The sequence below is a fragment of the Ischnura elegans genome, chromosome 2 (assembly GCF_921293095.1).
Source record: "Ischnura elegans chromosome 2, ioIscEleg1.1, whole genome shotgun sequence".
Lineage (NCBI taxonomy): Eukaryota > Metazoa > Arthropoda > Insecta > Odonata > Coenagrionidae > Ischnura > Ischnura elegans.
This window is the reverse complement of record NC_060247.1, coordinates 55,650,577-55,677,196: the sequence shown is the minus strand read 5'-3', so window position 1 is coordinate 55,677,196 and position 26,620 is coordinate 55,650,577. Positions and strand designations below refer to the sequence as shown.

Below are 26,620 nucleotides of genomic sequence, written 5' to 3'. Positions count from 1 at the left end.
TTTATTTATGACGCCTCATTGATTCATTGACCTACTTGCATTCATGACCGTATAGTCATGAAACATGAGTTTCCCTGACGCGACGAAATTAATTTTGTCTTGGTCATTGGGAGTTTAAGTATTTGTTTCGCTTTTTGCTCGAGCGCGGCATGGTTTATTTCCAGATCTGCTTGTTTATTTATTTTCATACCAGTTGCCCCAGTTTCCTTGAAGAGTAATTAATTCAGTAGTGACAGAAATCCACTCCTATCAGGAATGGCTTAAATATTTTAGTTTGGCCTTAAGATAATATATACTGCACAGTGCATAGTATGTCTAATCTTTATGTCGTACAAGTTAAAATCGCAGCACCAAAATTCTAGAGTATAGAGGCTTATTGAATATGAAACATCTGTACTGTATTGATTGAACATTGCGTCACTAAATTCGCATTTCAATTTTCGTGGAGTGATTTTTGGCCTTTAAATCCATCTGAAAAATTCAACTCATTTTTTAAATCTAGTAATTTTTATTTTTGTTGCAATATTCTTTATATCTTGATTTTTTATGATTATAAAATACTAAAATAAAAGCAGGTGCCTCGATGAGGTATAGGAAATGCTAAGTCGGGCATAAAAATGCTGATAACGTCTTTTCCAGATGATAATTCAGCACGCTCTAAGGTGTGAATGAAATTTCAAGACGTAATTTTCCGTGAGTATTTGGCTGCGGGCAATTTTTAGATCGGAACCGTGCTCGTTGAGTTTAAATCCTGAAAACGCTTGATGTAATATTACGTCACTCCTCTAAAAAACGAAACTTGAATAACTTTGAATTAATAACTTTTTCATTCCCACGGATATTTCCAGTATGATTCTGACAGGTTTCTGATTAATTTTAATTAGAATTTCTTAGTGAGAAAGGACGATTTCAATTCTTTTTTCAATTAATGCAAAGGTCGCACCAGCCATGATTTTTTTTTCGGGGGAGGATATCTGAGAGTTGTCTGTCTAAAGTGTTAGCATTTTTATAAATGGGTCTTCCATGCCTGATAGTGTGATGCAACCACTTCTAGCTCACCCACCAGTTTTTCTCTAAACTGTTTTTTCTCACCAACCATGTCATCTTTTTGAATTTCTCAGGAGCTTGATGACTAAATGGCCCTTTACCTTATCAAATATTCTTATTAACCTTACCAATTATCAATTTTAAAGTTTCATGGAAATATAAAATTGTATTTCTCCTGTTATTTGGGTTGTGAGAGTAGTAATTGATTTAAATCGATACAATCGCTAGGATCGGAATCTATTTATGAATTCAAAATACGGGTCAATTTTTATTTCACAGTTGTTTAAACATATTCTTAATTTTCCACTCTTATTCCCAGCCCTTTACATCGTGGCTTTGTGCTACAGTTTTTCAATAATTGAGAAAATTCTGTAATTTTCCCATCCATTTGAAGTGTAGCAAAATAACCACCTTTTTGCCAATATCCGTCGGCTACTCCATCGTGTCAAGATCGTAAACCTTCCCAAACGAACACCATGAGAGCATTATCCTTAATAGTTTTTCTCATACAGCGTACTTGCTAGGCAGAATAGACGCAAATGGCCTCTACGCATGAGGAAAAAATTACAAAATCCAATTCAGGCTTCAATCCAATGGTTCTTTTTTATTTTATCGTACGGAATTTTATTTCTCTCGAAAATTCTAGCGTAATGCAAATTTTTTTTTATTCCTCCTTAGAATTTATGGTACTTGAAGTGATCTTTGCGGAACCAACTGTTGCATACAAATTAAGTGTCCCTTGGTACAGGATATTGTGGCATTATTCAATTTTTTTCCAAATTATTTGTCGACAATTTCAATTCCTGCAAAGGCCTGCAAAGGCGTCGATGTTAATGGCGATTGCAGTTTTCCGGGTACTTCAGCCACGTTCGTCCGTTGCGAGTGCCGACAGTTTCAAAAGACATCTGGCTTTCGTGTTTCGGTCTAAACATTTATGAATACATCTCTCAAATGCTCTGATAAAAATATTTTTATTCATTGCTAATAAAATCTTTAACATCTATCTTTTTTATCCCCATAATTCTCCCATGTTTCAGCTGCAACTGTCGCATGCAGTGAAATTGTACCAGCTACGAATTGACATAAATTATGATTGATGCTCGGTTGACTTTAGCTGGCCAAACACCAAGTAAATTCCGCAACGGGTTTGATGCTTTGGGATTGAAGCTGGGTTTGGAAATTTGGTTAAAAACTTAGATTTATTTTACAATATAAATATACAATAATACACAAATATACCACAATATACGATAGTACTCCTTTGAGACCTGAATACAATGCCACGTTAGTTAATAAGATTGAAATTTATGCAGGGGTTCCTTTTTGCCATCAACATTCATTTTTCCTGTTTTTGGCTTTGGACCTCTTCTTCGGAAAAGTCACCATTTTGTTCGTATCAAAAATAAACTGTTTTGCTCGGATGATTACTTTTTTCGTCTGCGATATCCTCGAAAATAAATAACTCGAAGACCCTCCAATCCTCATCTTTTAACCCTCGCCGTCTGATTGTATTTTTTCCTTCTCGTGCTTTTTTTTCACCGTGGTCTTCACAGTATAGACACCATAAATAATTCATGAGGTGTAGGGGAGAGAGGGTTAGATCGCTGTGCCTTCGCGACATACACTCCAAGCTGGACCCGTGGGGACCGGGGATAAGTGTTTTCAGGGTATCGTCGCGAAAGGAGAACCGGAATAAAAATTTTAACGGAATCAATGAGCTAGGCGGGCGGACGGCTTAGGAGTGCTTTTCTCTTCCCACCGAAATCCTTCGCTGGTGAGTGGAAAAAATCTGTGTTTTTATGACCATTGATTTTAAATGGTCCAGTACCCGAAAAAAGTGTGTTAAAAACTCAATTTCTTAATACATATGCGAATGCATCTTAACTAATTTTCGTACTCCATACCTCAATTATATATTCTATGTTATATTTCATGATACCTAATTTCCATTCCACTGGCAGCCTTGGCTCACTCTTCTGCGGTTATTGAAAAATATGAGTACTCACTGTACATAATTTATTCCCATCGTGTGAAGGAAGATTTCGTTTCTCTGCGTAAAGCTAGAATTATAAACCGGGAAAATGACATGCCCTTGTTGATTAAAACATATTTTGCACTATCATGCAGAGATCATCTGACTTTTATCACTTTTTTAAATAAACGTACCAGATAATATTTAAGTACCCTTTTGGTATTCCAAATATTTTACATATGAGATCCTACCGATGCAATGTGCATGAGAGTGTGCCAACTCTCCGATAATTTCTATTTTGCTGTTAAATTGAAAAAGTGATCTGTTTTACCCCACACGCTGGGGTAAAGTGGACCATTGCTCTTTTTTATGCCTTGGGCCTGTCCCTCATGTTAATAAGGTAAAGTGAACCGCCAATATTTGTTTATAATTTTTTTTTTTCAAATTATTTGTGACACTAAAAAATACTCGATCGTACGCCGGATAAATTCCGCTCATCCATTACTACTAGGGCTACTAGTATATTAGCAGATTTGATTCGTTAGGCTATTGTTGAGCGTTTGTGTAGTGGAGGTAACGTACTGTTTGCCTCATCATGGTTAACAATATTTTGAGGCGGAACATCTTTTAGGGATACTTTGGGATTAAATCACATTTTTATGGCATCAACATCAACCTGAGCTCTGTTTCCTTTTATGTTTTCACGAAATATTTCAGTGATTTCTGGGCAACAACCTAGAAAGCCACGTATCCGTTCTGGACCCGGCCTATTATTTAAAAACATAATTTTCAAACACAATTTCTTTACAAGTTACATGTGATATGTGTGATAAACACAATCACAGACATCAACTGCTGCATTAGAGCAGGCCCATTCTCCACACAAAAACAAGCCATCAACAATGAAATTCTCTTCACTTTATGAGAGGACGGTTTGTCTGCCATGTATCTGAGGATTTAAAGTTTTCAACCTACGGCAAACTGTTCTTCGAAGAACAATAACTATCTCCGCAGCTTTCCTAATTAACATTCTGCCACTTTTGACCTGTTGCAGAGTACATTTAAAATCTTTCTCAGCCAACTTGTGACAGATCGATGGTCCGGTCATCATCACGTAGTTACGAACCATGTTGATCCACTTTACCGTACAAAAACAAAAATTTCTATTTTAAGTAGAATTTTATAGCAAGTGAAGTTGATGTAGAATGAACAAAGAGTCGACATAAACTTAAAAGTGTACCGATTTCATTCATGCGAATGGCAGGCGATGAAATCTTTCAAATAGTAGGATAAAACATGTTTTTACATACTTTTCAACTAGGTGAAATACAATGTTTCATATTAACATGATGTTTTACTTAAATGTACCAAAGTTCAGGTTACCACGCTGGATGGTGCACACACCACAATCCAGTGCCTGCTCAAAGACTTCTTCCAATAGTTCCAGAAAAATCCGCTAGCTATAAGGAGATGATAGGCATGGAACTGTTTTGAGTGGTCAGCTTCATCCAACTTTACGGTATTTGTAGCTGCGCCAATTTCTTTTTCTGTTCCTGACCCTCAAATATAGTGTTTGGTTTCAATTCTCTTTTTGCGATTTACTCTGGTCATCGATCTTGAGTTACATAATAATAATTTTGCTTTGATATTACCTAATACTTTTGCTTTAATCGGATGCCTCTTCTAAATATCCATTCTTATTTCTCCTTTAACCCGTCAGCGCCCAAAGTTATTTTTAAATCACACATACTTCATTTTTATAAAATATGATACATATTTGCTTAACATAGTGAACACAATTCAAATTGACTCAATAATAGAGGGAACCTTCTACTAAGTATTTGCACCGTTATGGGCCTATCCTGTTCATTGAGTAACACTTCCAAAATTCTCGAATTTTTGTCCAGTCCTATAATTACGTGTATCTTTATTAGTAACTGGTATGAAAAATAATTTTCTTAAATAATATAAACTCATTTCAGTTTCATTAGTTATAGCACATCGTTTGAATGCATTCTCAATGTTTCCCTTACCTAGTAATAAAAGTTCTGTGTGTTTTCTTGGATACCTAGGAAATTTTGAGATAAATTCCAGCTTTTCTGAGTTAGGAGTTAAAAAAGGGTTTTCTCAGCGGTATTTCCATCTTCTTCCTCATCGCAAATTTTGACATTCCCTTGTCTATCGTAATGTCTTCTTTCGCTTTCACGCCACTAATATAAGTGAGGAGGATGTAGAGGCCCCTTGGCTCGGCCCTAATTTCCATTCCACGGGGAGCCTCGATTCACTCGTCTCGTTTATTTCGACCCTGAATTTTTGGAGCCCGGTTTGAAATATTCCACCTGCTTTTGATTCTTCGGAATTTTCTCTCTGTTCCCAATACCAAAAAGGTTATACCCGTCTACAAGTTCTTATTTTTGCGCCTGTTTCTTCTCATAGTACCATTCTCATCTCCATTGATGGTGTCATCCTTACCTCAAGGACTTTTGTTTCTATCGTTGAAAACTCTTTGTGGTGATCCAGAGACGTCATGGCAAAAATAGCAGGGCCGGAACGCATTTTCCTTAACTTTTTTGCGAGTGAAATATTATTATCTGTGTTTGTGTATTACGAGTTATTATTTAAATTTATTTCATCATCATCATTGGTCAACGATCCTAGGATTGTTTTGACGCAGCTCTCCACTCAGTTCTCCTATCAGCTAATCTTTTCACACCTACGTATTTCTTCTCTTTCACATCCTTCTTTGCTTGTTCCATGTATTTTGTTCGAGGTCTTCCTTTTCCGTTCTAGCCTTCCACTTTTCCCTCGACGATTGTCTTCATCAGGCCATCATGTCTCAATATGTGGCCTATAAGGTTTTTCCGTCTTCTTGTTAAGGTTTTCATGAGGCTTATGTTTGTATAAGAAATTTTGCGGCACCAAAATTGATAAAAGTGTTATTTGACTATTTTGTCTTTTGTAAACTAGTGGTGGAACGGAACAAGAATGGATATTTAGAAGTCCATCACCATAACACCACTGGGTGCTATCATTTCCGAAACTAACTGAATCATTTTCAAATTTGTACACTTATTTCATCTCAAATTCGAGAATCACTGGTAACCTTCCTTACTTTATTTTCAATTTTTCTGGAATTTTTACATTCTCAAGTGTCAATAATTTTGGCTTTCTGTGCCAATCTTGAGAATTTCCCCTAAATATGATGTTCCTGGAACGAGTTTGCAAGTTTAACACTGATTTTATTTTCTGTTATTTAATTCAAGCCCTTCCTCTTGGAGTGGACTTCCTCATTTCCCCAATTTTATTAGGGGAGACCGGGGTAATACTGTACGGCGGGGCAATACCGTGCACCATAATGTTAGACCCGCTAGAGTACGTAGTGAGCGCTGGGAAGTAACGCTGCATAGCGGAGGGAAAGCGGAGCCAATAATACTTTACTATAAAAACAATCATGGTGCTTCTGCTTCTGAATTGCACGTCCATGTGACGAAAGTTTTTCTGTTTTATCAACTTTCCTTATACTTTTAAAGACTAACTCGAACTGAGGTATGGGATACATGTTATTGGTGACTATATTCAAACTAGTTGTTCTGAATAGCCCATATTATGGGCTATTTTTTAATACCAAGCAGAATTCCTGTATACTTCTTATTTTAGGTTAGGGCTGAAAATGCTGCGTCATGTCGTTTTGGTGCAGTTTCGTACACCTTTCATGGGGCAATACCATGTGAACGCAAGTCGTTAGGTCTACGGTATTGCCCGATGTTGAACGGTAATGCCGAAAATAGTATTTTAACTTTTTTGAGCAACTTGAAAATTAAAATGCTTATGTGAATTATGAAGGACCTTTGAATTTGTGAGTTGTCAATCCTACCAAGTAATGGCGAACCTCGATGGTCCGAGCACACGATAGTCGGAACACCTCAATAATCCGAACGACCTTCATCCGTCGTGTCGTCAGTTTGTCTGCACTAATTATGAATTTTCATATTTTGACGCTAAAATAAAACATTTAATCGTAAATAGAAAAGGATATTTTTATATTTTAGTTTTATGCTTGCTCACTTTTATTATAACTTAGATAGGGAGTTGGTATTATTTTAATGTAAGCTAATACGCTATTTTTTACTCATTTCGATTATGGGATAAAACTTTAAATTACATTCTACATCTTTGTTTTACCCCCACAGTCTTTGCAATATCGTTCATTATCTCCAGTTAGGGCAATAACGCACAGAGCGGTATTGCCCCAACTGGTGTACGGTATTGCCCCGGCACTCGGGACAATGCCGTGCAATGTAGGTGTAACACTCAAAATAAGTTTAATTTTCCAAATATGAGGCAAATAATTGGTGGGAAATTTTCTTCCAAATAATATGATTGCCTCTTTCCTTGAAGTTTTCAGTTGAAAGGTATAAAATAAAAATGCTTAAGTGCACGCTATTACCACCCCCCACTCTTGATTTCACTTTGTTGCTTATTTTTAATAAGGAGAGAAGATATTTTTCAAATAATGTTCGTCAAATTCAAATGTCTATTTTCATTTTCATTTTTTTTAATATACCCACTTTTTCGTTTTTATTAGTGTCATGCATTTTAATTTCTCGGTTGGATAATGAAATTTCCTTGCACAAATTTTCGCTGTCAATGCTCGATGTTAATTTGATAAAAATTATAATGTATTAATCAATGTTTATCGTACCCGTTCATTTACTTACTTTTGTAATAACTTATTTATCACCTTTGATTTAAAGTGGTGATTAAATAAAAGTGGACGACTGGTATGTTATATTTTTTATTACACTGCTATTAATTCTTACGATTTCCATGAAATTATGCAGAATTGCTCGTCAAAATTTTCCGCATCCCGTTGAGAATCGTTTACTTTATTTTGAAAATTCATCATCCAATAAGTTATTATAGTTTCGTAAGCACCCTTGGGCCTGTTAAGGAATGTCTACAATTTCCGGAAGAAACAGTTAAGAAAGCTCAAAAACTTCGTTACCTATGCCTGCGTTTGATTTCTCTTCCTTATTGTTATCAGCTCCAATATCCTTTCGCTTTCAGACTCAGACGTCTTTCAGCTCCTCCCTCTCGCTATCTCTTTCTCAGCACCTTAGTGCTTTTGTATCCGGTTTCCTGTTATTTCCAGCATTTTCCTTTTCCCACTACCTACAGCTTCTTTTTCATCTCCATCCCCAGTCTCCTCCCTCCCCTGATTCAGGTTTTCAAAAGCACCCTCTTCGGCTATTGACTGCAAAAAATAAAAACAGGGAAACATTTTCCTACCTTCTATCCTTCGACCTTTTGGTCCAACCCTATTCGCGAATGACAAAACCCGGATGACAAGGTAACCGTCACACGCCTACACCACCCTCAAGTTTTCCCTTTATTCCGTCACCCACCAACGACTCCTACGTACCAATGTCCCCTTTACGTCGACCAATACATACCGAATATATCGAATTTTGATCTGGTTCATCGATAAATGGGGTGTTTTACATCGTTATCTCTTGCAAAACCATGGGCGTGAGAAATAATTGAGACTACGCACCCAGCCGTAGAGACGTTTTACGTGGACCCGCCGCCTTCGAATTTTACTCATTGTTGTTGTACTCTACCGTTTAATTACATTGATTAATTTTGGTTGTTTTGCATTGCTGAAAAAGGTGAGCTATTGTTTTCAATATGCTGAATTTCCAAAAAAAATTGGTTGGGAGAGTTTTTGCTAAATTGTTTCAAGTTTTAAGCTATTTATATTGTTGGAAGAAGTAATCGGTGAAAAACACAATGCGTCAAAGCATGCGCTGATTTTTTTAAAGTTGGCAAGAACTGTGTAAATTTTTGGCTTCCGTACTCAAAGTAATAAACATTTTATTAGGTTTTGCCTAGTTTTTTGTCGATTTCAGCCCACTGTGCGCCGGTACGCTTCTAGTATCCAAAGATGTTGGTTATAATCTGTAACACCGCAACTGCAAGGGCGTTTTGGGCCCTCTCTATTTCTATTAAGCTGGAGTACCAAGAAAAACATCTTAAAATTGTGTACCTATATCCCTAGAAAAGCCCTCGGAAACCCCCAAGAAAAAATCTCGAAGTCCGAGGTTACCCTGGGGTAGGAGTTAAAAAATTGCTATTTTATAGCTTTATCATCTCCATTCATTACTTTTTCCCCCATCTATCAATTTGTTAGCAACATTAAGATCTGTCGCGTGTCAACGCCCTGTCAATCTTATGGTAATATGTGGCAAGATAATGTTGTTTCCACAAAAACTGAATACACCAACGTTCAAGTTCTAATGCAGCTATTACTTATTTCAATTTAATTTACTAAGTAACGTTTTAAAATCTTTATCATGTGATAAATCCCAGCAGCGTTGAAGTTAGCTACATTTACATTTCACCAGCCTTTCATCGCGCAGCTTACTAAGAATTATTTTCAAAAAGAAAATTATTTTGACCTCAAAAAGTTCAAGATGGAAATCTCTTCCTCCACCCCCATCATGTAGCTTTTCCTCCGCAGCTTTCCCCTTCTCAAGCCTACTTCAAGCGTCCACAACTCTTTTGCCTCCCCTGCAACGCTTTCAAGACTCCACTCAGTCTTCAAAAGGAATGTGAGGAGGGGATAGGTGACGTGAGGGTGGGGCAGGTAAGATAATGGCTGGGGAAAGGGGAGGAGAAAGCGGGCGATTGTGTTTTTCCCCTTATCTCATCCGAGCATTGAAATGGGAAAAACAGAATTGAGGGTTTTGCTCATATTTTTTCTCAATTTATTTTCCTCTTTCCGTCGTTTATACATATTTATAGATATCTTTTATTTTTTTCCTTTTTGGCCTTTTCAGTGGTTTCGTCGAAAATTTTCATTTTTCTTCAATTCCTGGCAACCGCAATGAATACCACGTGAGGCGATCCAATGAACAACACGGCATTTTAGATGGAGAGGATATGAATGGTGATTCGTAAAAGGTCGGGGGAAATATTGCGTCATTCTCCCATACTGCGACTTGGTTCTCAATGGCCACGGATTTTTAAAAAATTTTGATTTTTCTAAATCGATGCCACTCTTTGTGAATTGAATAATCGCCCGAGAAGTGGGTACTTTATTATATTTTATTACTACCCATCGATAGACAGTTATACCAAATAATCGTTTTGGCTCGTAGTATCCCGACCGGCATAAATCCCATAATTAATGAAATTTGTGAAAACGTTACATTTCCCGTCTCTATTGAACTTTCACTTAAGGAATATTGCTTAGCATGTACTAAACTATTTCTTCAATATAATCAAATTTCGTAAATTTCTTACAATCAGCTATTTTTCATGTAGTTACTACATGAGTTTGCTTAAATTAATAACAATGAGCTCAAGCCATAGGATGGTATGCTTAATATTCCAAATGGGTATTTTTTTCTCTGAGGGTGCTTAGTTATGTGGTTTATATTTTATCGAATAAAAATGTGTCGAAGGTGCGTTAAAAAGTTTGTTTAAGCTTACGTCTTCTAGGAACTTATGTTATTGTAATCTGAGGAAGTGTATTAGATCTTACGCTCATCTCCAAGCCTGATTTAATTTATTATGTGGCCATGATATTACATTAATGCCCGAATATACCTCGGCCAGTGAGCATAATCATGAAGGCTACTAATTAAAATACGAAATAACAACTCAATTAAAAGATATCATTGGAAAGGTGCTCAATTTCACATTTATGTATTTTTTATGACATAACAATAGATTATGCTCAGGTTATTACGCTATTTTTTCATGGTGTTAATATGCATATGTCTTGTTTTATAACTTCTTCGAGAGCCCAAAATAAGCTGAGCTAATTCGCGTTCCTCATGCGTTAAAGTCTCTTTGAACTGCTTTATGCTTCATAATGTAGATGCCTGTTAATGTCTATAAACTTAAAATATCTACTAATAAATGATCTATTACTATTTATTTATCAACATCTTAAATTCTAGTTATAGAGACTTCGCTAATGATAGATTATTTAAACCTGTTAGTTCCGCGGGCCGATATATTGACTTTGAGATAGTATATGTTGAAATAAATTATATTGCAGCAAATTAACTCTTGAGTAAAAAATAAATATTGACTATACAGAAAAAATTACTATTATGAGAGAAAAATAAAAAAATAGTATGTTTACATTCCAAAAAATGACAACAGAATTTTTCTCGAAGGTGATACATTTTATTGAAATGCCATTGACATCTCTCGCCAGTACCACTATACGTAGGTAGCAATGAGAAGGTTAAGTTAATAAACTGAATTTTCATCCTTTTTTGCCATCTCAGGTGTTTTCGCGTTAAATTATGGCTCCGATTCAAATATATTCATCAACTGTGCATTTTTTCTCTCATCATCGAATAATTTATGGTAGTGTTATATATGGCTTAGGTATCTCGCCATACATTGGTAACGTTTTCAGGGTCATTAAGTGTTGGTTTTACTTTTGAATCAATTGTTTACCGATTTTAAAGCCGAGAAGAACCTTACTCCTTTGAGATAAGGCAAATTATAATTAACGAGCTATTCTGGTCAAGGGCAAAGGCCAGCCAGTTTAATTTGCCTATTGTCAAGTATGATTGATGAAATTTGAAATGGATGTACGTGTTTCTGCCTTCTAATTTGTATCCTTTATGTGTGTAAAATGTTTATTATTTCATCTGGCTCACATTTATCACCATTTTATTTTCCTTCTCTACAGGTTTTGCATGGTTTTCATGTGCCTGGCCCTAAGCGTGTTCTCGACGATCGAAGAGTACGAGAAGGAAGCCGGTATAGTCCTATTCTATATGGAAACTGTGGTTGTGGTTTGGTTTACGATAGAATTCTGTCTTAGGTAAGTACCATTTCCAATTATATTAATCTTCCACCGTCAAAAATTAGACACTTTGAGGATTCTATGACGAATCATTCAATTTCTTAAAACAATATGTTTTTAAATAGCTGCATATTTTTTATTGGTCACATACAAATATTAACTTTTTCAAAAGGCAGTAAAGTTTAACATGCTATAGTAAAATTTTTGTTGGCTCATAATCCTCTAGAATGAGTAATATTTGACGTCATTGGAGGTGGCAGTATATATTCCTTGCATTCTGCACTGAAGGCCTCGGGTTTGAGTCCCACCCAGATAAAATCTATCCGGAGCATGACTTTTCGAAATTTTCCACAATTATCTGTTATCGGCATTGATGTAACTGGCCGACAGAGTCTGTTTTCGGATACATGGATATGAATTCATAATTAGGCCATGAATATTTAATGGGATACTTAATTGAATTTTTTCTTATAGTTGTTTTTTCCCGTTTTTATATCGAAACCTTGTATATTTCACTGATCATAATAAAATTTGCTTCCTGTATTCTCAGGCTTTGGTCTTCGGGATGTCGTTCCCGTTATCAAGGCGCCATTGGGCGCTTAAAGTTTCTCCGAAGACCATTTTGTATTATAGGTGAGTGATGCCTTGCCCTATGTCCCGTTCCCTGTTTTAATATATGTTTCACGCCTAATCGTTCCATACACTTGCACATAGCATGCAATGAGATTCTCGTGAAAATAAATGGAAGCAAAATATTATTAGCTTCAGACTACAGACCATCGTCATGTAATCGCATTTATTGCAAATAGTGATCTATTTTCAATTGTTATTAAGAATCGATTATTGAACTCTCTTTTGCTTGAAATTTTGTCCGTGGATTTTTTCTAACTCTAGTTTTCATCTTATTATAGGAGCACGTGTTTCATGTAATTGCAGTTGCTCCCTTAAGTTTGATGCCGCCAATAAAACAACAGAAGAGCGCACATGCAAAATTCCTTTAATTGTCGTATAAACCGTTATCTCATCTTACACATTTGCGATAGCAAGTTATAAGCGATATATTTCATTGTTGAGTCTAATCACTTAACTCGACTTTCCATTTCCCTCTACCAAATTCTGTAATTGTTAAAAACTTAGAATACACGATTCATAGATTTTTCTTAGCATAAATTGACCGATTGATCCCCGTCTAACTGGTTATTTGAAGCATATTCATACTTCTTACCCTATTCCTAAGGATATGACAGTTCCTCCTTGTGTCTGAAAACTCTTTCATCTTCATCTACGTCCGTGATCTTGATTTAAACGATTTTTGCAATTTCAGAGTTCAATTAGTCGATTTTAAAGAACAAGCCTACCTTATATAGATTTTCTATCGTAAAGTGATATTAATCCCCGTCTAACTGGTTAATTTAAGCATATTCATTCTGTTTATACTATATCTAAGCATTCAACAGATTTTCCTTGTGTCTGATAATTCCTTCGTCATGACCTAAATCTGTGGTCATGGTCAAAACGATTTTAGCAACTGATCAGCTCACTTCTTCGATTCATAGGAACAAGGCTAGCTTTCAACTCGTTCATTTCTATTTACCTCCTCCTGTTTAGTCTTGTTTAATACTTTCCATCCTTTTCGCCTCCGTCCTAGATGTCACTACTATCCTCGCTTCGTTCGTGGTGCTGGGGATGGGCTCCAGCGGTCAGGTGTTCGCCGCGTCCGCCCTCCGCGGTCTCCGCTTCTTCCAGATCCTCCGGATGGTCCGCATGGACCGACGGGGCGGAACGTGGAAATTGCTTGGTTCCGTCGTCTACGCTCATCGCCAGGTGAGAAAAGTGTTGTATGTGTGCAATTTCTATTTTTTTTAACAAAAAATACTGTTTTGTTTTACGCTTTGCCTAAGGCTTTCTATAGAATATTATTCTATAATGTATGGAAATTTGTAGGTTTTTTTCTTCTCCATGGAAAAACTTTTCCTTTCCGTAGAAACATTGAAGTATGGTTCCGCTAGTGGCTGCCTACGTCGCCCTAATTATGGCGTTGGGATTTCTTTGTCCCCTCCCTTCCAACACTATTCTCATCCCAGAGGCTTCGGCGGGCTCCCTAACGCGGCTTCTTTCCTTTGTTCCTTACCCCTCAAAACCCCTCCCCAGGATGTCTCAAACTTGGTTCCTGGCCGTGGTGGTTGTATCCTTCTAAGGGCCCACCCTGAGTCCTCATCCGCTGTTTCATTTCCTTTAACGAAAGAAGTACTATTTTGCGTTACGTTTTTCTTCTGTCTCTTCCCTGAAATACTATGTGCTTTGTTGGTTATCGTTGGTCATTAATAAATATCAGAGATTGCTGTGGATCTGTTGAAACAGAAAATATTTTTTTTACATGCAAGACCAACTCCCAACAGCATAAAGTGCCATGAAAATTAAGCCGTGAACTTGTTTGAGTACGGTGGACACACTTTTGGAAAACTTTTAAGGTGGGTGGACTTCGCTGTTCCTGGAATGTCATGAAAATGCAGGTAGTGCTCATCTGCATAAAAAGTCAGAGAGTCCAATTATGTCCGGAATGCCTTGAAAAGTCAAGGCATTCCATTTCCTGCAATTTCTTTTTTATTATTTATTTTTATTTCTTTTTTCTTCTTCCTGCAATTAGGGACTTTAAAGAATGGATTATTATGGTAGACCAATGAATTTTTTTTTGTTATCCACAATTAGAGGTTACCTATTTCTCATATTATTATTTGGTTAAAGTCTTTTTGGTTTATACATTCTCTCCTGGTGGAGCATTATATATAGAATTTCGCAGCTTCATGTTTTCTGGAGAGGCTTTTGGTTAGACATATCCGTTAACTTATTGCGACCATTGTGATTATCGATTTGTATTCAGGTGGTAGGCATCTTTGGCTACCTTTGTTTTCTATTTATAGTTTAAATAATTAATCTCTTCTATCCCGGGATTTTATATTGATACTATTATTTCAACTGCAAAGTTTGTTGAGGAAGCAATGGATAATATCTCTGCTTGTTATAGAAGCTTCGTGTTATTCACTTAAATCACTTAATGTGTTTTAGTTTGTACATCCAGCAATAATTTCCACGAGAGAATCTGTTTCAATCGATTTTATTTTTATTATGTTTGTCCGAGTAGCACTTATTCATCTAAATAAATAAAACATTTTTTTCATCTTTACAGGAACTCATCACGACGCTATATATTGGGTTCCTGGGGCTTATCTTTGCTTCCTTCCTTGTCTACCTCGCTGAGAAGGACGCCAATTCAAAAGCGTTCTCTAATTTCGCCGATGCACTTTGGTGGGGAGTGGTAAGTACATTTTGTTTGTGTTTCCACATAATTTTTCTTATTAATAATGCAGAAAAATACTCTATTTTTATTAATATATATCGCGAATAATTTTCTATGTAGTAAATGCCTGGCGTAGATTTAAATCTTCCTTTATTTATTGGGTTAAAACGATTAATTTTTACTACAAGTTTTTGCCTTTTTGGGAATCATTATTTTCCAGTTTCATAAGACGTAGAAATGCTATTTTTTCTATTTAAGTCTGAATTTGATTGCAATGATTCATACACATTTATTTGCGTTGAAATATTTTAGTCAACCCCTTTGTTTTATTAAAGTTTATTTTATAGTGAAAATGGATTTTTCACTCTATTGCGTAGCATTCTTCGTAGTTTCGAGCATTTAAATTTCATTGTCAGCTTCTGTAGGAAAATATACTGAATAAGATATTGGATTTCGATCAAAAACGGTATTAACTGGTGAAATTTTATTCTTAGGGAATTTTTCTCTAAACGAAATGTCAATCGACTCAAAAATGGTAATTTGAAATATAATGGATTCATAAAGGGTCAATTTAGATTCGAAATTTTTGATTTAGGGATGAATGTTAGGTTGAGCGGATCAATGACCAATAATTCAGATAAGGTCTTATCATTAGTATTTTTTATTTTTCAGTTGAACGCTTCACTAGGACATGTCTGAATTTGTCGCCCCGGAATGAAAAAGTGCTTAGCAGATGAATTGCAGTATACTCGATTCAACAATTGCTTATCTAATTATTTTCCTGGCATGCTACTTTTTGGATTAAATGACTAGTAATTTATTAAAAAATTCTCAACTCAGTGTCTTTGGTTAATAAATAATGATAGGTGTCTGTGAACGAAAGACTGTAGATATCCGTAATTGTCAAATACAAAATAAGTGACAAGTACATTTTACAAGTTTTCTACTTTGCAGCTCCAAATTATTATCACTTCGTGATTTGGGAGTTACTCTTAATTTCATGCTAAATATTCATGCATCATGTATACGTACCACTTGCGTAATCATTTGATGTGCTCTTTTAAGAAGCTGAGACTGTCACAGAATGTGTATTTGTGGTCATTCGCAAGGCAATGACGATGATAACTATTTATATATGTGTTCACATTCTGCCTTGCAGATAACTCTGTGCACTGTTGGATACGGTGACGCCGTTCCGGTCACGTGGCAAGGAAAGGTCATCGCGTCCTTCTGTGCCCTTCTGGGGATCTCCTTCTTCGCCCTCCCAGCGGTGAGTATCTCAAAATTGCTTTGGATTCAAAGGGAAAAGTTTTTAAATGATGTGTAATATTTTCAAGTGTTCCCGGCCAAAAAATTAAATCACGGGCGGTCAAATGTTCATGGTTCGATTCCCGATCCCAAGTATTTTTCCCACGGCAACTCATGTGAAACATTAAATGATAATTGAGACACTCCATGAAATGCCTGAAAAGTTTGCTGTACAAATAAGGAAGTACATTTTTATTCGTAATGTTAAGTGTAATACAAAAATTTTTAGGCTCAATTTTTTTATAATTTAATTTCTGAAAAGTTATATATTAGTGAGTGCCGTATTTGTGTTTTGGTTTTATCGTAATTCTAATGACATAAAGAAAAAAATACTAGTTTTTTTACAAAGTGACAATTATATTCTACTTTTAGTTAACATGTTTTTATGAATCGTGTCGTATTATCACCATCACATTCAAAGGATATGTGGAAATTATGATTTTTAAATGAATTTTCGGAAAATATGCAATGCGTTATACTATAGCATAGAACGCCAAAGTTTTAATCGAAAATTGGTGAAGCAAAATAAGGGTAATTTTGGAATATTCATGATAATTACGAATTTCTTCCCTTCATGGAGGATACTCGTCAAAATATCATTTTTATGGATGGATGGATGCTAGATTTCTGTAAGATTACAAACATACATATTTAAGATTTTGTCTACTTCTCATCCTCTTTGAGATACTATTTTATATTATCTCTGAGGGTCAATACTGGTGCTATTATACTGAGAACCCAAAAAAATCTGTAAGCGAGTCAACTAATGGCGATCAGTACGCTGTTTTACAAAAAAATGTGGAAGCTACACCGTGGAAATCGTTTTTATCACCTCTATACAACTCAGAAGTATGTGCTACTCCAATAAGTCAGAGGGTACAATTGTATCGACAGAAATGAATTTTAACATTATATGTAATCGTCCATGTCCTCTTCAATGGAATAAATATCTAGGTAACGGTTTTGAATTCATCAAAAAGTGCAGAACCTCATTCGTAACACCTAGTAATTTCAGACATGCCATTCTGCAATCTGAATGTATGCAATGCAATGTATGTGCGAATGTATCTTAATTGTCTAATGTTTGACATTATTAGCAAAATTAAGTGAGCGGTAACTATTTTATGCATGAATGAGTTGTTTGCAAAACTGCATTTCTTCGCATGGCGGCGCGTAGTGGAAATATGGCGCCTGGCGTTGATGTAAAACGCGAAGTTTTCAGGATCACGTTCGAGGCGCTATCCGATGATCGTCGTCCATATTCCGTTAATGCGCGTGGTAATCAGAGAGGAGAGAGATTCTGCGGTAAATGACGAGTGAAGGAAGACACGCACACACACAGAGAACCTTTAACGACGCCCTTAACTGCGGGAATCCACCTCCTTAACTCCGCCGGACTTGCCTCGCAACGGTTCCAATTACTGCGAAGTAGAGCGCCATCTTCTTCTCACGGTTATATCCAGACGGAGGCTTTTTAAAACCCTTCGTAAAAACGGTCTGCCCCCGTTGGCTCGCTGCGGAAAGGACGACTTGAGCCGATGAAATTCGCGATTTAAACGGGGCCAAGTGCGGATCTCGTGCATTCAACGGCGTTTAAACGAGGGGAATCATTTAGTCCTTTAAATGGCATTATGGCTCTTATGCTTTTAATATCAAGGGAGCTGAAAGGGATTGTTTCTCAGATTGAAATGTGGATTTTTGGGTGAGTTTATTTATATCACGTAACCATTACCTTAGCTCAAAAACTTGGATTTTATCACATAAGATCACAGGTGCTCTGCAAAAAGTAAAGATGGCACAACTCTAGTAACATGTGAAAGAAGAAACTTTAGATTGTGATATCTTTTTCATAATGAAATTAAAAGCGATTGAGATATGATTGTACGAGGTCTGTTTTTTTTCAATCTCCCATCCGATAAACCGCTATTCATGTGACTGGCGGGTGTTGCGCGGAGAAGGCAGCTGCGCGTCATTCATATCATATGCTCGGTCATTTTCAAGCATAAGTTGTCAGTTTGAGGTGAGTAGCAGTCTCATGAATAAGTTAAACTCAATTCATTCTCCTGCCAAGTGTGAATTACCGAGGGGCAACCACTAAACTTGCCGGATGACTTCAGCATTGACATGACTTTATGCTGATAAAAGAGAGAAAGTATTAAAATCAACTACGGTGCGGTGCGCAGCTCTACTTAAAATCTTGTAAATGTCGGTAAGTAAATTGGAAAACTTTTTCCATCTTGTTATGTATACTCTTCCAAAACATTCTGCACAAGAATATGCCAGTAGCACCGAAGAGTACAAAGCCATGTTAATCAACGCTACATTTTACTATAAAAAAGAAAAATAGTTTATATTACAAATAAAAAATTAAATATAAATGTGAACAATACTAAAATGGACCAAAGTTACCGAGATATGGTTAAAAAAAATTGGAAACTTACAGTTTAAATCTTGATTAAAAAATTTAAAGTAAAAAAGTCATGTATTAAGTTGATTGTCCCTGACATCCTCTATTTCTACGCGTTTTGCCCTCAGCATCTCTATGTTTGACGTATTTATAGGTCAAAACAAGAATCACAGAGACCGAAATATTGTAGGCCTTACATTGTAAAATCTGAATACGCCATCCAAAATTTCCTCGAAAAAATCGGAAAATGACTTTTGGCCAGCTTTTTTTCAATTTGCGACCTCTGCGCGCGGACGGATGGATGAAGAATCCTGACGCAGCCTAGAGATGGAAAAATCTATTTCCTGAAAAATCGCTTTAGACCGAAATTTTTCCATCACTCACGCAGTCATTAAGGAAGCACCGGTTACCAGAAGCGTAACCGCGCTTGCTGTGCCAGCTGATTCAGTACAAACTGACGACTTATGCTTGAAAATGGCCGAGAAAATGATATGAATGACGCGCAGCTGCCTTCTCCGCGAAACACCCGCCAGTCACATGAACAGCGGTTTAGCGTATCGGAGATTGAAAAAAAACAGCCCTCGCACAATCCCTATCAAATCACAAACCGTATCTCAATCTAAAGTTTCTTCTTTCGCATATTACTAGAGTTGTGCCATCTTCACTTTCCAGAGCACCTGTGATCTTATCCGATAAAATCCAAGTTTTGGAGCTAAGGTAATGATGGGTAATGGTTACAAATAACTAAACTAACCGGAAAAACTCATATTTCAAATTAGAGACAATCCCTTTCAGCCCCCTTGATATTAAAAGCATAAGAGCTATAATGCCATTTAAACGACTAAATGATTCCCCTCGTTTAAACGCCGTTGAATGCATGCGATCGGCACTTGGCCCCGTGCAAAAAAGCATATAATATGAATGATGCACAGTTGCTTAGGGGAATTTCATGGTAGATCACCCTGTAAGAAGAGTTATCCTTGAAATTTCCAAACACTAATGGTCATCTTTTATTCTTTTCCATCTTCCATCAACGCTTGCAGGGCATCTTGGGTTCGGGGTTTGCCCTCAAAGTCCAGCAGCAGCAGCGGCAGAAGCACATGATCCGCAGGCGGCAGCCGGCGGCGTCGCTGATCCAGGCGCTGTGGCGATGCTACGCCGCAGACGAACACTCACTCTCCGTGGCCACCTGGAAGATACACATGGTCCCGCTACCCAGTCCCCCCTCGTGAGTGTCCCGTTGCGTTGGTCATTTGGGCCCCGAATCAATCCCACGTGAGCCCCAGTAATACATGGAGTTTCCAACTAAAGGCGTGTAAATACAGTGGTCGCACCGCGATCAGTTCAGTAACACTCATCATAAAACTATGCGTCCAATTTTTAAAGAATTAAAATGTCTGCGGCCGTTTCACTTACACAATAAACTGTATCCGACGCAAATAAATTGGATGATCGGATGGGGTGATCCTGATTTTTAAAAAACTATTAGATTAAATTCAGTGTAAAAGAGTGCTCGAAGAACCCGGATACAGAAATAAGAGGGGCTCTTCAAGGGCTATTATATTTCATCCTCAAAAAATGTGATCTAAACCACTCGCAGTTGTTGCTAATTAGGTTCACAAATTTAATAAATTTATGATAGCTTGCGTTACGCGCTTGGAGAAAAAATAAGTTCCAAGTGTGTAGAAATAACTGACTCATTTTTAATTAATCGTTTCTTAAATAATTCTTTTTTTAAATGCTATTCAACGGATCAGCAGTGTGATGTACTATTTCGAAACATCTCATGGTGTAGATCCAGTCTACGAAGGAAAACAAGTGCTTTCCTCAATACCTTTTAGAAACAAGGTTCTAGATTTAGTGATTCAAGGGGTCTGTTACTTTTAACGGAAGTACACCACTTTGATCAGGACTGGATGCACTAAATAAGTGTAAATTTTAATACATTTGATAAAGCACTAAAATTTAAACCATATTCTATACCTACTAATAATGCTTCGCTCACAAACTTTTATTTTAGCCGCGGGTATTGGAGTTTAGAGCGCGAATTAAGTGGTATTTCAATCAATACTGGCTTTTTATAAATATCAATATTTACTCATAGTGAGTACATATTTGCCTTGCCGCACTTTTAAACCAGTTAATTCATTTAGCGACTACGCTGAACAAATTTGGAGGGCAATCCTCCAAATTGCACCACAGCTGCTTTTAACCACTGAAAAATAATTAAAACGGCTCTCTTAAACATGAAGCTAATGCATTTTGCTCACTGCTTATATCTAGAGCATGATAACTATAGTTACAAATATTCTCTTTGCATAGTGCATAAAATAAAAATGGATACATGATTTTTTACAGCATTAAGAGCTATTTAGCAAAGATTAGCTAGCTATAGGGGCCAACCCAAAGCATTGATTCCATGTTTGGAGAATTAACTTATGAATAAATATCAAAATCCTGTGCCCTGAGTCTTATACAGGAGATATGTGGCCTTGATTAATGAGGTAAACTAATGTTAGAAGAATGTGGCAGTCTAATAAATGTGCTCTGACCCATTAATCTAACTCTAGTTCATAGAACCTTGCATTTATTGTCTATCCTGAAAGTATTCCACTTTCCTTTGACTTGTCTTGATATGCTCTAGTGTCATAGTGAATTAAATGTGTCGTTGTCTATAAAACAAATTAGTTTTCTAATGTTTTTCCTTGAGTTAACTGTCCTATAGAATGTGTAGTATCAATCCTTTATAAAAAATGGATTCTCTTCTCATATCTGTATCTGTCCTTGATCTCGAAACTTGCGCAAGCTGTCAACTGTCTTTCTTGACGAATCTAAATTGGTTCTCCTTGTCTCCTTCCTCTCTTCTCTCTTTCTTATTACCCTGCATCGTGATTACCTCACCCCACTCTCCATTTTGTTGTCACTGTCTGCATCACCTCCATTTCCCTCCCGAACTCGATCACCTTTTACGTTCCGCTCGTAACCTAATGCCTCTCCTACTCCATCTACGACTTCTCTTCTCTACTGTATCTTGGATGTGACTGTCTGAGCAACAGAACCAAAGTGGAGGATAGGGAGAAAACGCACCTGACGTCATCGTTAATGTAAGTCTTTTCAAGTGTGATTAATTTTGGCCCCTTGTACTGGAAAGCTGTTTTGATTTCCGTTACTAAAATAGTTATTAGTGATATTTGTCAGTAAGAAAACTTTTTGATGATAAATTTTGATCATTGACGTAATGGTGCAATGGATCAAGGACGAAGTGGCACAATTTTGCTTTATTAAATAAATTTTAATCGAAAATATACTTGATAATTTTGGTAATCCGAAAGTTTGATCATTTTCAATTACCATTTAATAATATATTTTAGTTTTCTGTTACGCATCCTCATTAGTTGAATGCTGCCTCGTCCATATTAAAGCAGCTTCACAGTACAGCTAAGCATGTGGTCTTCTTAACAATACTTTTTTTGCTTTCTCACTAATAACATTGGCTTCCTTTAATGCTATTGCAAACTATGCGTAATCTTTGGCTTCCATCATTATCTCCTTTCACTCTGCTGGTCATCTGTCGTACTTGAAAAAAAACATCCACAGCTGCGTATTCATGAAATATTCGCCTTAGTAAATGGCATCTTTTCCGTATTTTGTGGAGTAAATAGTACAGTTTTGTTGCAATTATTATAGAGGCTATGATAGTTATAATGGAGTATTTTAGATATAAAGACTTCACTAAACTTAAGGATTCATCTCGTATCCTTGAAATTAGGTCTTATTATTCTGCTATTTTCACGAAATCTGCAATTTTGTTATAGTGTGTTTTAGTCGTTTCTTTCGGACAATTTTTCTAAAATTTAATTTTTTCGTAATTACTGTTTTCATTTATTGGAAAAATAACCACATATTAAGCAGTAAACCCGGTTACTTAGGGTACACGACTCATTAAATTTTTCCTTAAATCAAATCCCAGGTTAGGATAGATGAAACATTCCTGACACGATAATAAATAAAAAACAATGTTATAACTGAGTGCTGTTGCGATTACGAGTCTTTTTTTCGATTAAAGAGATCATTAAATAATTTCTGAAAACTTTTCAGGTAAATCCGCGGTTAATAACTATCATAGCAAATAATATCATCATAAATATGGGCTCAAATTATTTTCCAGTACCTCTTTCCACATTTGATATTAAGGCATAGTATTTTTCGTCGTAACACCCTCAAAGTTGGAATAAATGGCTAATTTGCCTCACTTCCGATACGATACTGAACAATTGATCGGATCTTACTTTGCATTGGTCCAACTAATGAGGTTCTCTTTTTCTTTTATTCCCGCGAATCATTGTCCTTATTTTCCACTGACTCACGTTCTTATCCTGCGGAAACTACTGGCTGTGCAGTTACGTAATGTATGTTGCAGCATATTCTGTAGGATACGTCACTGTAGCTTCTACCCCTAATGCGCATATGGTTGCTGTCACCTAACTTTATGCAAATCATGTATTTCCAAGGAATCGGCAAAGATGATCCGTCAATCGCTTTTCAATCCTCTACACCACATGGCAATCCTAAGCCGTTTCCGCGGCAGATCCGAGATTTTATCTGCTTATGTTTGACTCAGCTAAGTCCATTAGCTAATTTTTCTCACGCAGTTCATTTCCATCACCTGCATGCTATTTTTTCGCAAATATCTTTTCGTATATAATCTCCCTCCTAATAGAAACACTTAATAAGAATTGGTGTTACAATATTCTCAAATTATTACATTAGTTCTACGGGTTAGAGTATGAAATTTCACTAAACTCTTGGTTTTATATGTTTTAGAGATGGGAATCTAGCCCGAATAATTATTATTAGAATAGTTGGTAAATCAATAGTTTTCTATCTACCTTCTATTGTTACAACGTATTCTCTTCTAGTGATCATGCAATATTTGGTGAATTACCCACGCAATCCGATTAGTATTTTCTTGGGATAATAAATGCCTTTTTTATTACATAATTCATCTTTCTAAAAACTTACCCAGCAAACTTACCCTACTTTTCTGGAAAGCAGTTCATTATTAAAACTGTAGTAATTCTCACAAAAGGACATTTATTTTATTAAAAATAGTCGTAGTTAATCCTCTTAATTTCCAGTGCGAATAGACTAGAACTTATGTGTAGATGTCAGAATAGTGTTATTATTCTTGTATTTATATACAGAGTAGTGATTTTAAATACTTAAATATCATCTTAGAGGCAATTTGTTGTTGAATAAGTTTTCAGCTGAATGCAAATGTAACAATTCTGGCGGTTGTACTACGATATCTATATCCAGCCTTTGCACCTTCAATGGCAGCTCACAAACACGTATGAAGTGAGACTTCTGTATACACAAAAAATTGGTGTTACAATATGCTCACATCAGTTGATGTTAATAATAAGCTGTGCCTTCACAATGGTGTGTGCTTGATCATTAAGAAAGTAATCCATGTTACACATCGTTTTTTCTATTTTGTAAATACATATAATCATGAGTGCAATTTTCCCCTTATTTAAGATGGAATAATACCATCAATTTTCCTTTTTGGTGACTAATATATCACTTTGGGGTTATTTCATACAGGTTATTTCATGCATTGGTAATATTTAAGTATAAGTATTTTCTACTGACGAGTCTTACGAATTCATCAATAAAAGCCTTTACTCATGGCTGTTAATTGCATTTGAAAATAGAAATTTTGGAAATGACTTTTTATTGGCCCTAAATTACTTTTTGGATTACTGTAAGGCCAAAAATTATTCCATTTGGAATTACGTTTCAGTATTGCTGTGGGAGTGATGACATTTTCAAAGGTTTTTCATTATATTTTCATTAATTTTTTCTCTGAAGCTTGTAAGAATTAGAGTTGATTACATGTACCTTAAATATCAGGCGTGGTTATAGTGATATTATTTTTTGTGTTGCTTGTACGCGTATGTATACGCGTAAGTATTGTGATTTATGGTTACCTACCCATTGTATTTTATTTAGAATTAAACTCATGGGTTGATAATTAATCAACCATAAAGCTTGAGCGTGGCTGAATTAGAATGCCTCTAGCATAAAAGTAATTTGATTGAAAACACATTTTCTGCGTTGTTCTTTAATGTAAGATTCAATGCCCACCATAAACTAATTTGGCGTATTTAGTTGGAGAAGGAATAATGTATATGCGTTTATGCTTTCTAGTAGCTGTTCCTTTCATGGTGAAGCACGTCATAAAATCTCATGAAATAAATACGTTTTCTTCAATGAGAAAACCGATTATATTGTATAATTTTCGACGAGAATAACTACAAAAGTATATGCTTTCTTCACAATGAAATACGTTTTTATTATTCCTGCGTTGAAATACCTGCTTAATTAAAATATTTCTCAATTGCTTTGAAGTTACGGCCTTCGATTCCTATCAAACTTGAATTGAAAAGCATTCAAACTTTAAGGTGGGATAATACCATCATTTTTTTATTTTTTATTCTGATATATATTTGTATATCAGTTAAATTTTGATGCAAAATATTCATCGTGTTGTCTTTCTATATGCTTGTGTCTTATTATTTACTGCCTCCCAAATTTTCTCGAGGATGAGGTAAAGGACCAAATGTATTTCAAATTTATAACGCGTCTTTTAAATGAATTAAGTTATTTATCTGATCTAAAATTTAAAAATACCTTCTGAAATTCCGAAAGATATTATTTTCAAGATGATACTAAGAAACTAAACTCACCCCTCCATCACTCATCTTCCTTGTTTAACGAATGCCCGTCCGAATGGTTGCATTAGCGTTCCCTTTTCCTTCTTGTGGCGAAGGGATTTTACTAATCACGTGATAATTTCTATGAAGATGATATTTTCTCAGAATATTACGCGTAAATTAATAAAGTTAAAAATTTATTGTCCTAGGCCAATATCCTTTGGAACATATAAAATATTTCCCTTTACAACTGGAATCCGTAATGTGAAAATATAGGATAATGATAATGATAAAATGAGAAAAAAGGGCCTAATTGAATTAATTACAACAATATTTATAGATACATACATATTATTGAACTTATTGAATTAATTGCAGCAGCAAAAGAGTAGGCACAGTATAAAACAAAAGCCATCAATTCAGAATCAAAGCAAAGAAACATCTCATATAGTTGTAAAAATTTGCGTACGAACCATTATTAACTTGAGTATTTAATTCCGTTCGGGCCACCCTGCGTTCCCTTGGAAACGACCTTCAGCTTCAAGCACAACGCTTCGTTCGTGTCCCGGCTGCCAACCATCCGGAGGCACAAGAGCACCTCGTTTCACTCCCCCTCGCTGGTCAAGAGCCGCTTCGCCGAGATCAACACTTCGACGGAAAACATGAGCGGAGACGGAGGCGGCGGGGGCGGCGGAGGCAGGGGGAGCCACAGTCTTGGTGGGGGCCTGCCCGGGTCGCGGCCCATCAACGCCTCCCACAGCGAAGACTCGGTCGCCAAGGAGACCTCGGAGACATCGCTTTCCAAGAGGAATTCGGATGGTGAGTGGCAGGGGGTCCGAAACGTCTCTTACTGCACACAACTCATTTTTTTGGCCTGTCTGTGTTCGCATTATCTCTCGACTGACCTCCCAAAACTCCCACTTTCAACCTCTACTTCCTCCTTTTAAGTCGGGGATGAGGTATATGATAAATAAATGTGTATTGATGCATCGAAATATACAGTTTTACTCAGGTAATATTTTGAAATCGTTAAAAT

At 36.3% G+C, this 26,620-nt stretch overlaps 1 protein-coding gene across 1 annotated transcript in view; it reads left to right on the top strand.

Annotated features, from left to right (window-relative positions):
* Positions 1 to 26,620, top strand: part of LOC124153767 (potassium voltage-gated channel subfamily KQT member 1) — a 597,365-nt gene that overhangs the window by 493,406 nt on the left and 77,339 nt on the right. Inside the window, exons 3-10 of the mRNA XM_046527120.1 lie at positions 11,736 to 11,870; positions 12,403 to 12,485; positions 13,501 to 13,676; positions 15,040 to 15,168; positions 16,310 to 16,420; positions 19,909 to 20,093; positions 21,922 to 21,969; positions 26,123 to 26,403. Coding sequence (XP_046383076.1) covers positions 11,736 to 11,870; positions 12,403 to 12,485; positions 13,501 to 13,676; positions 15,040 to 15,168; positions 16,310 to 16,420; positions 19,909 to 20,093; positions 21,922 to 21,969; positions 26,123 to 26,403 — 1,148 coding nt within the window. The remainder of the gene's footprint in view (positions 1 to 11,735; positions 11,871 to 12,402; positions 12,486 to 13,500; positions 13,677 to 15,039; positions 15,169 to 16,309; positions 16,421 to 19,908; positions 20,094 to 21,921; positions 21,970 to 26,122; positions 26,404 to 26,620) is intronic.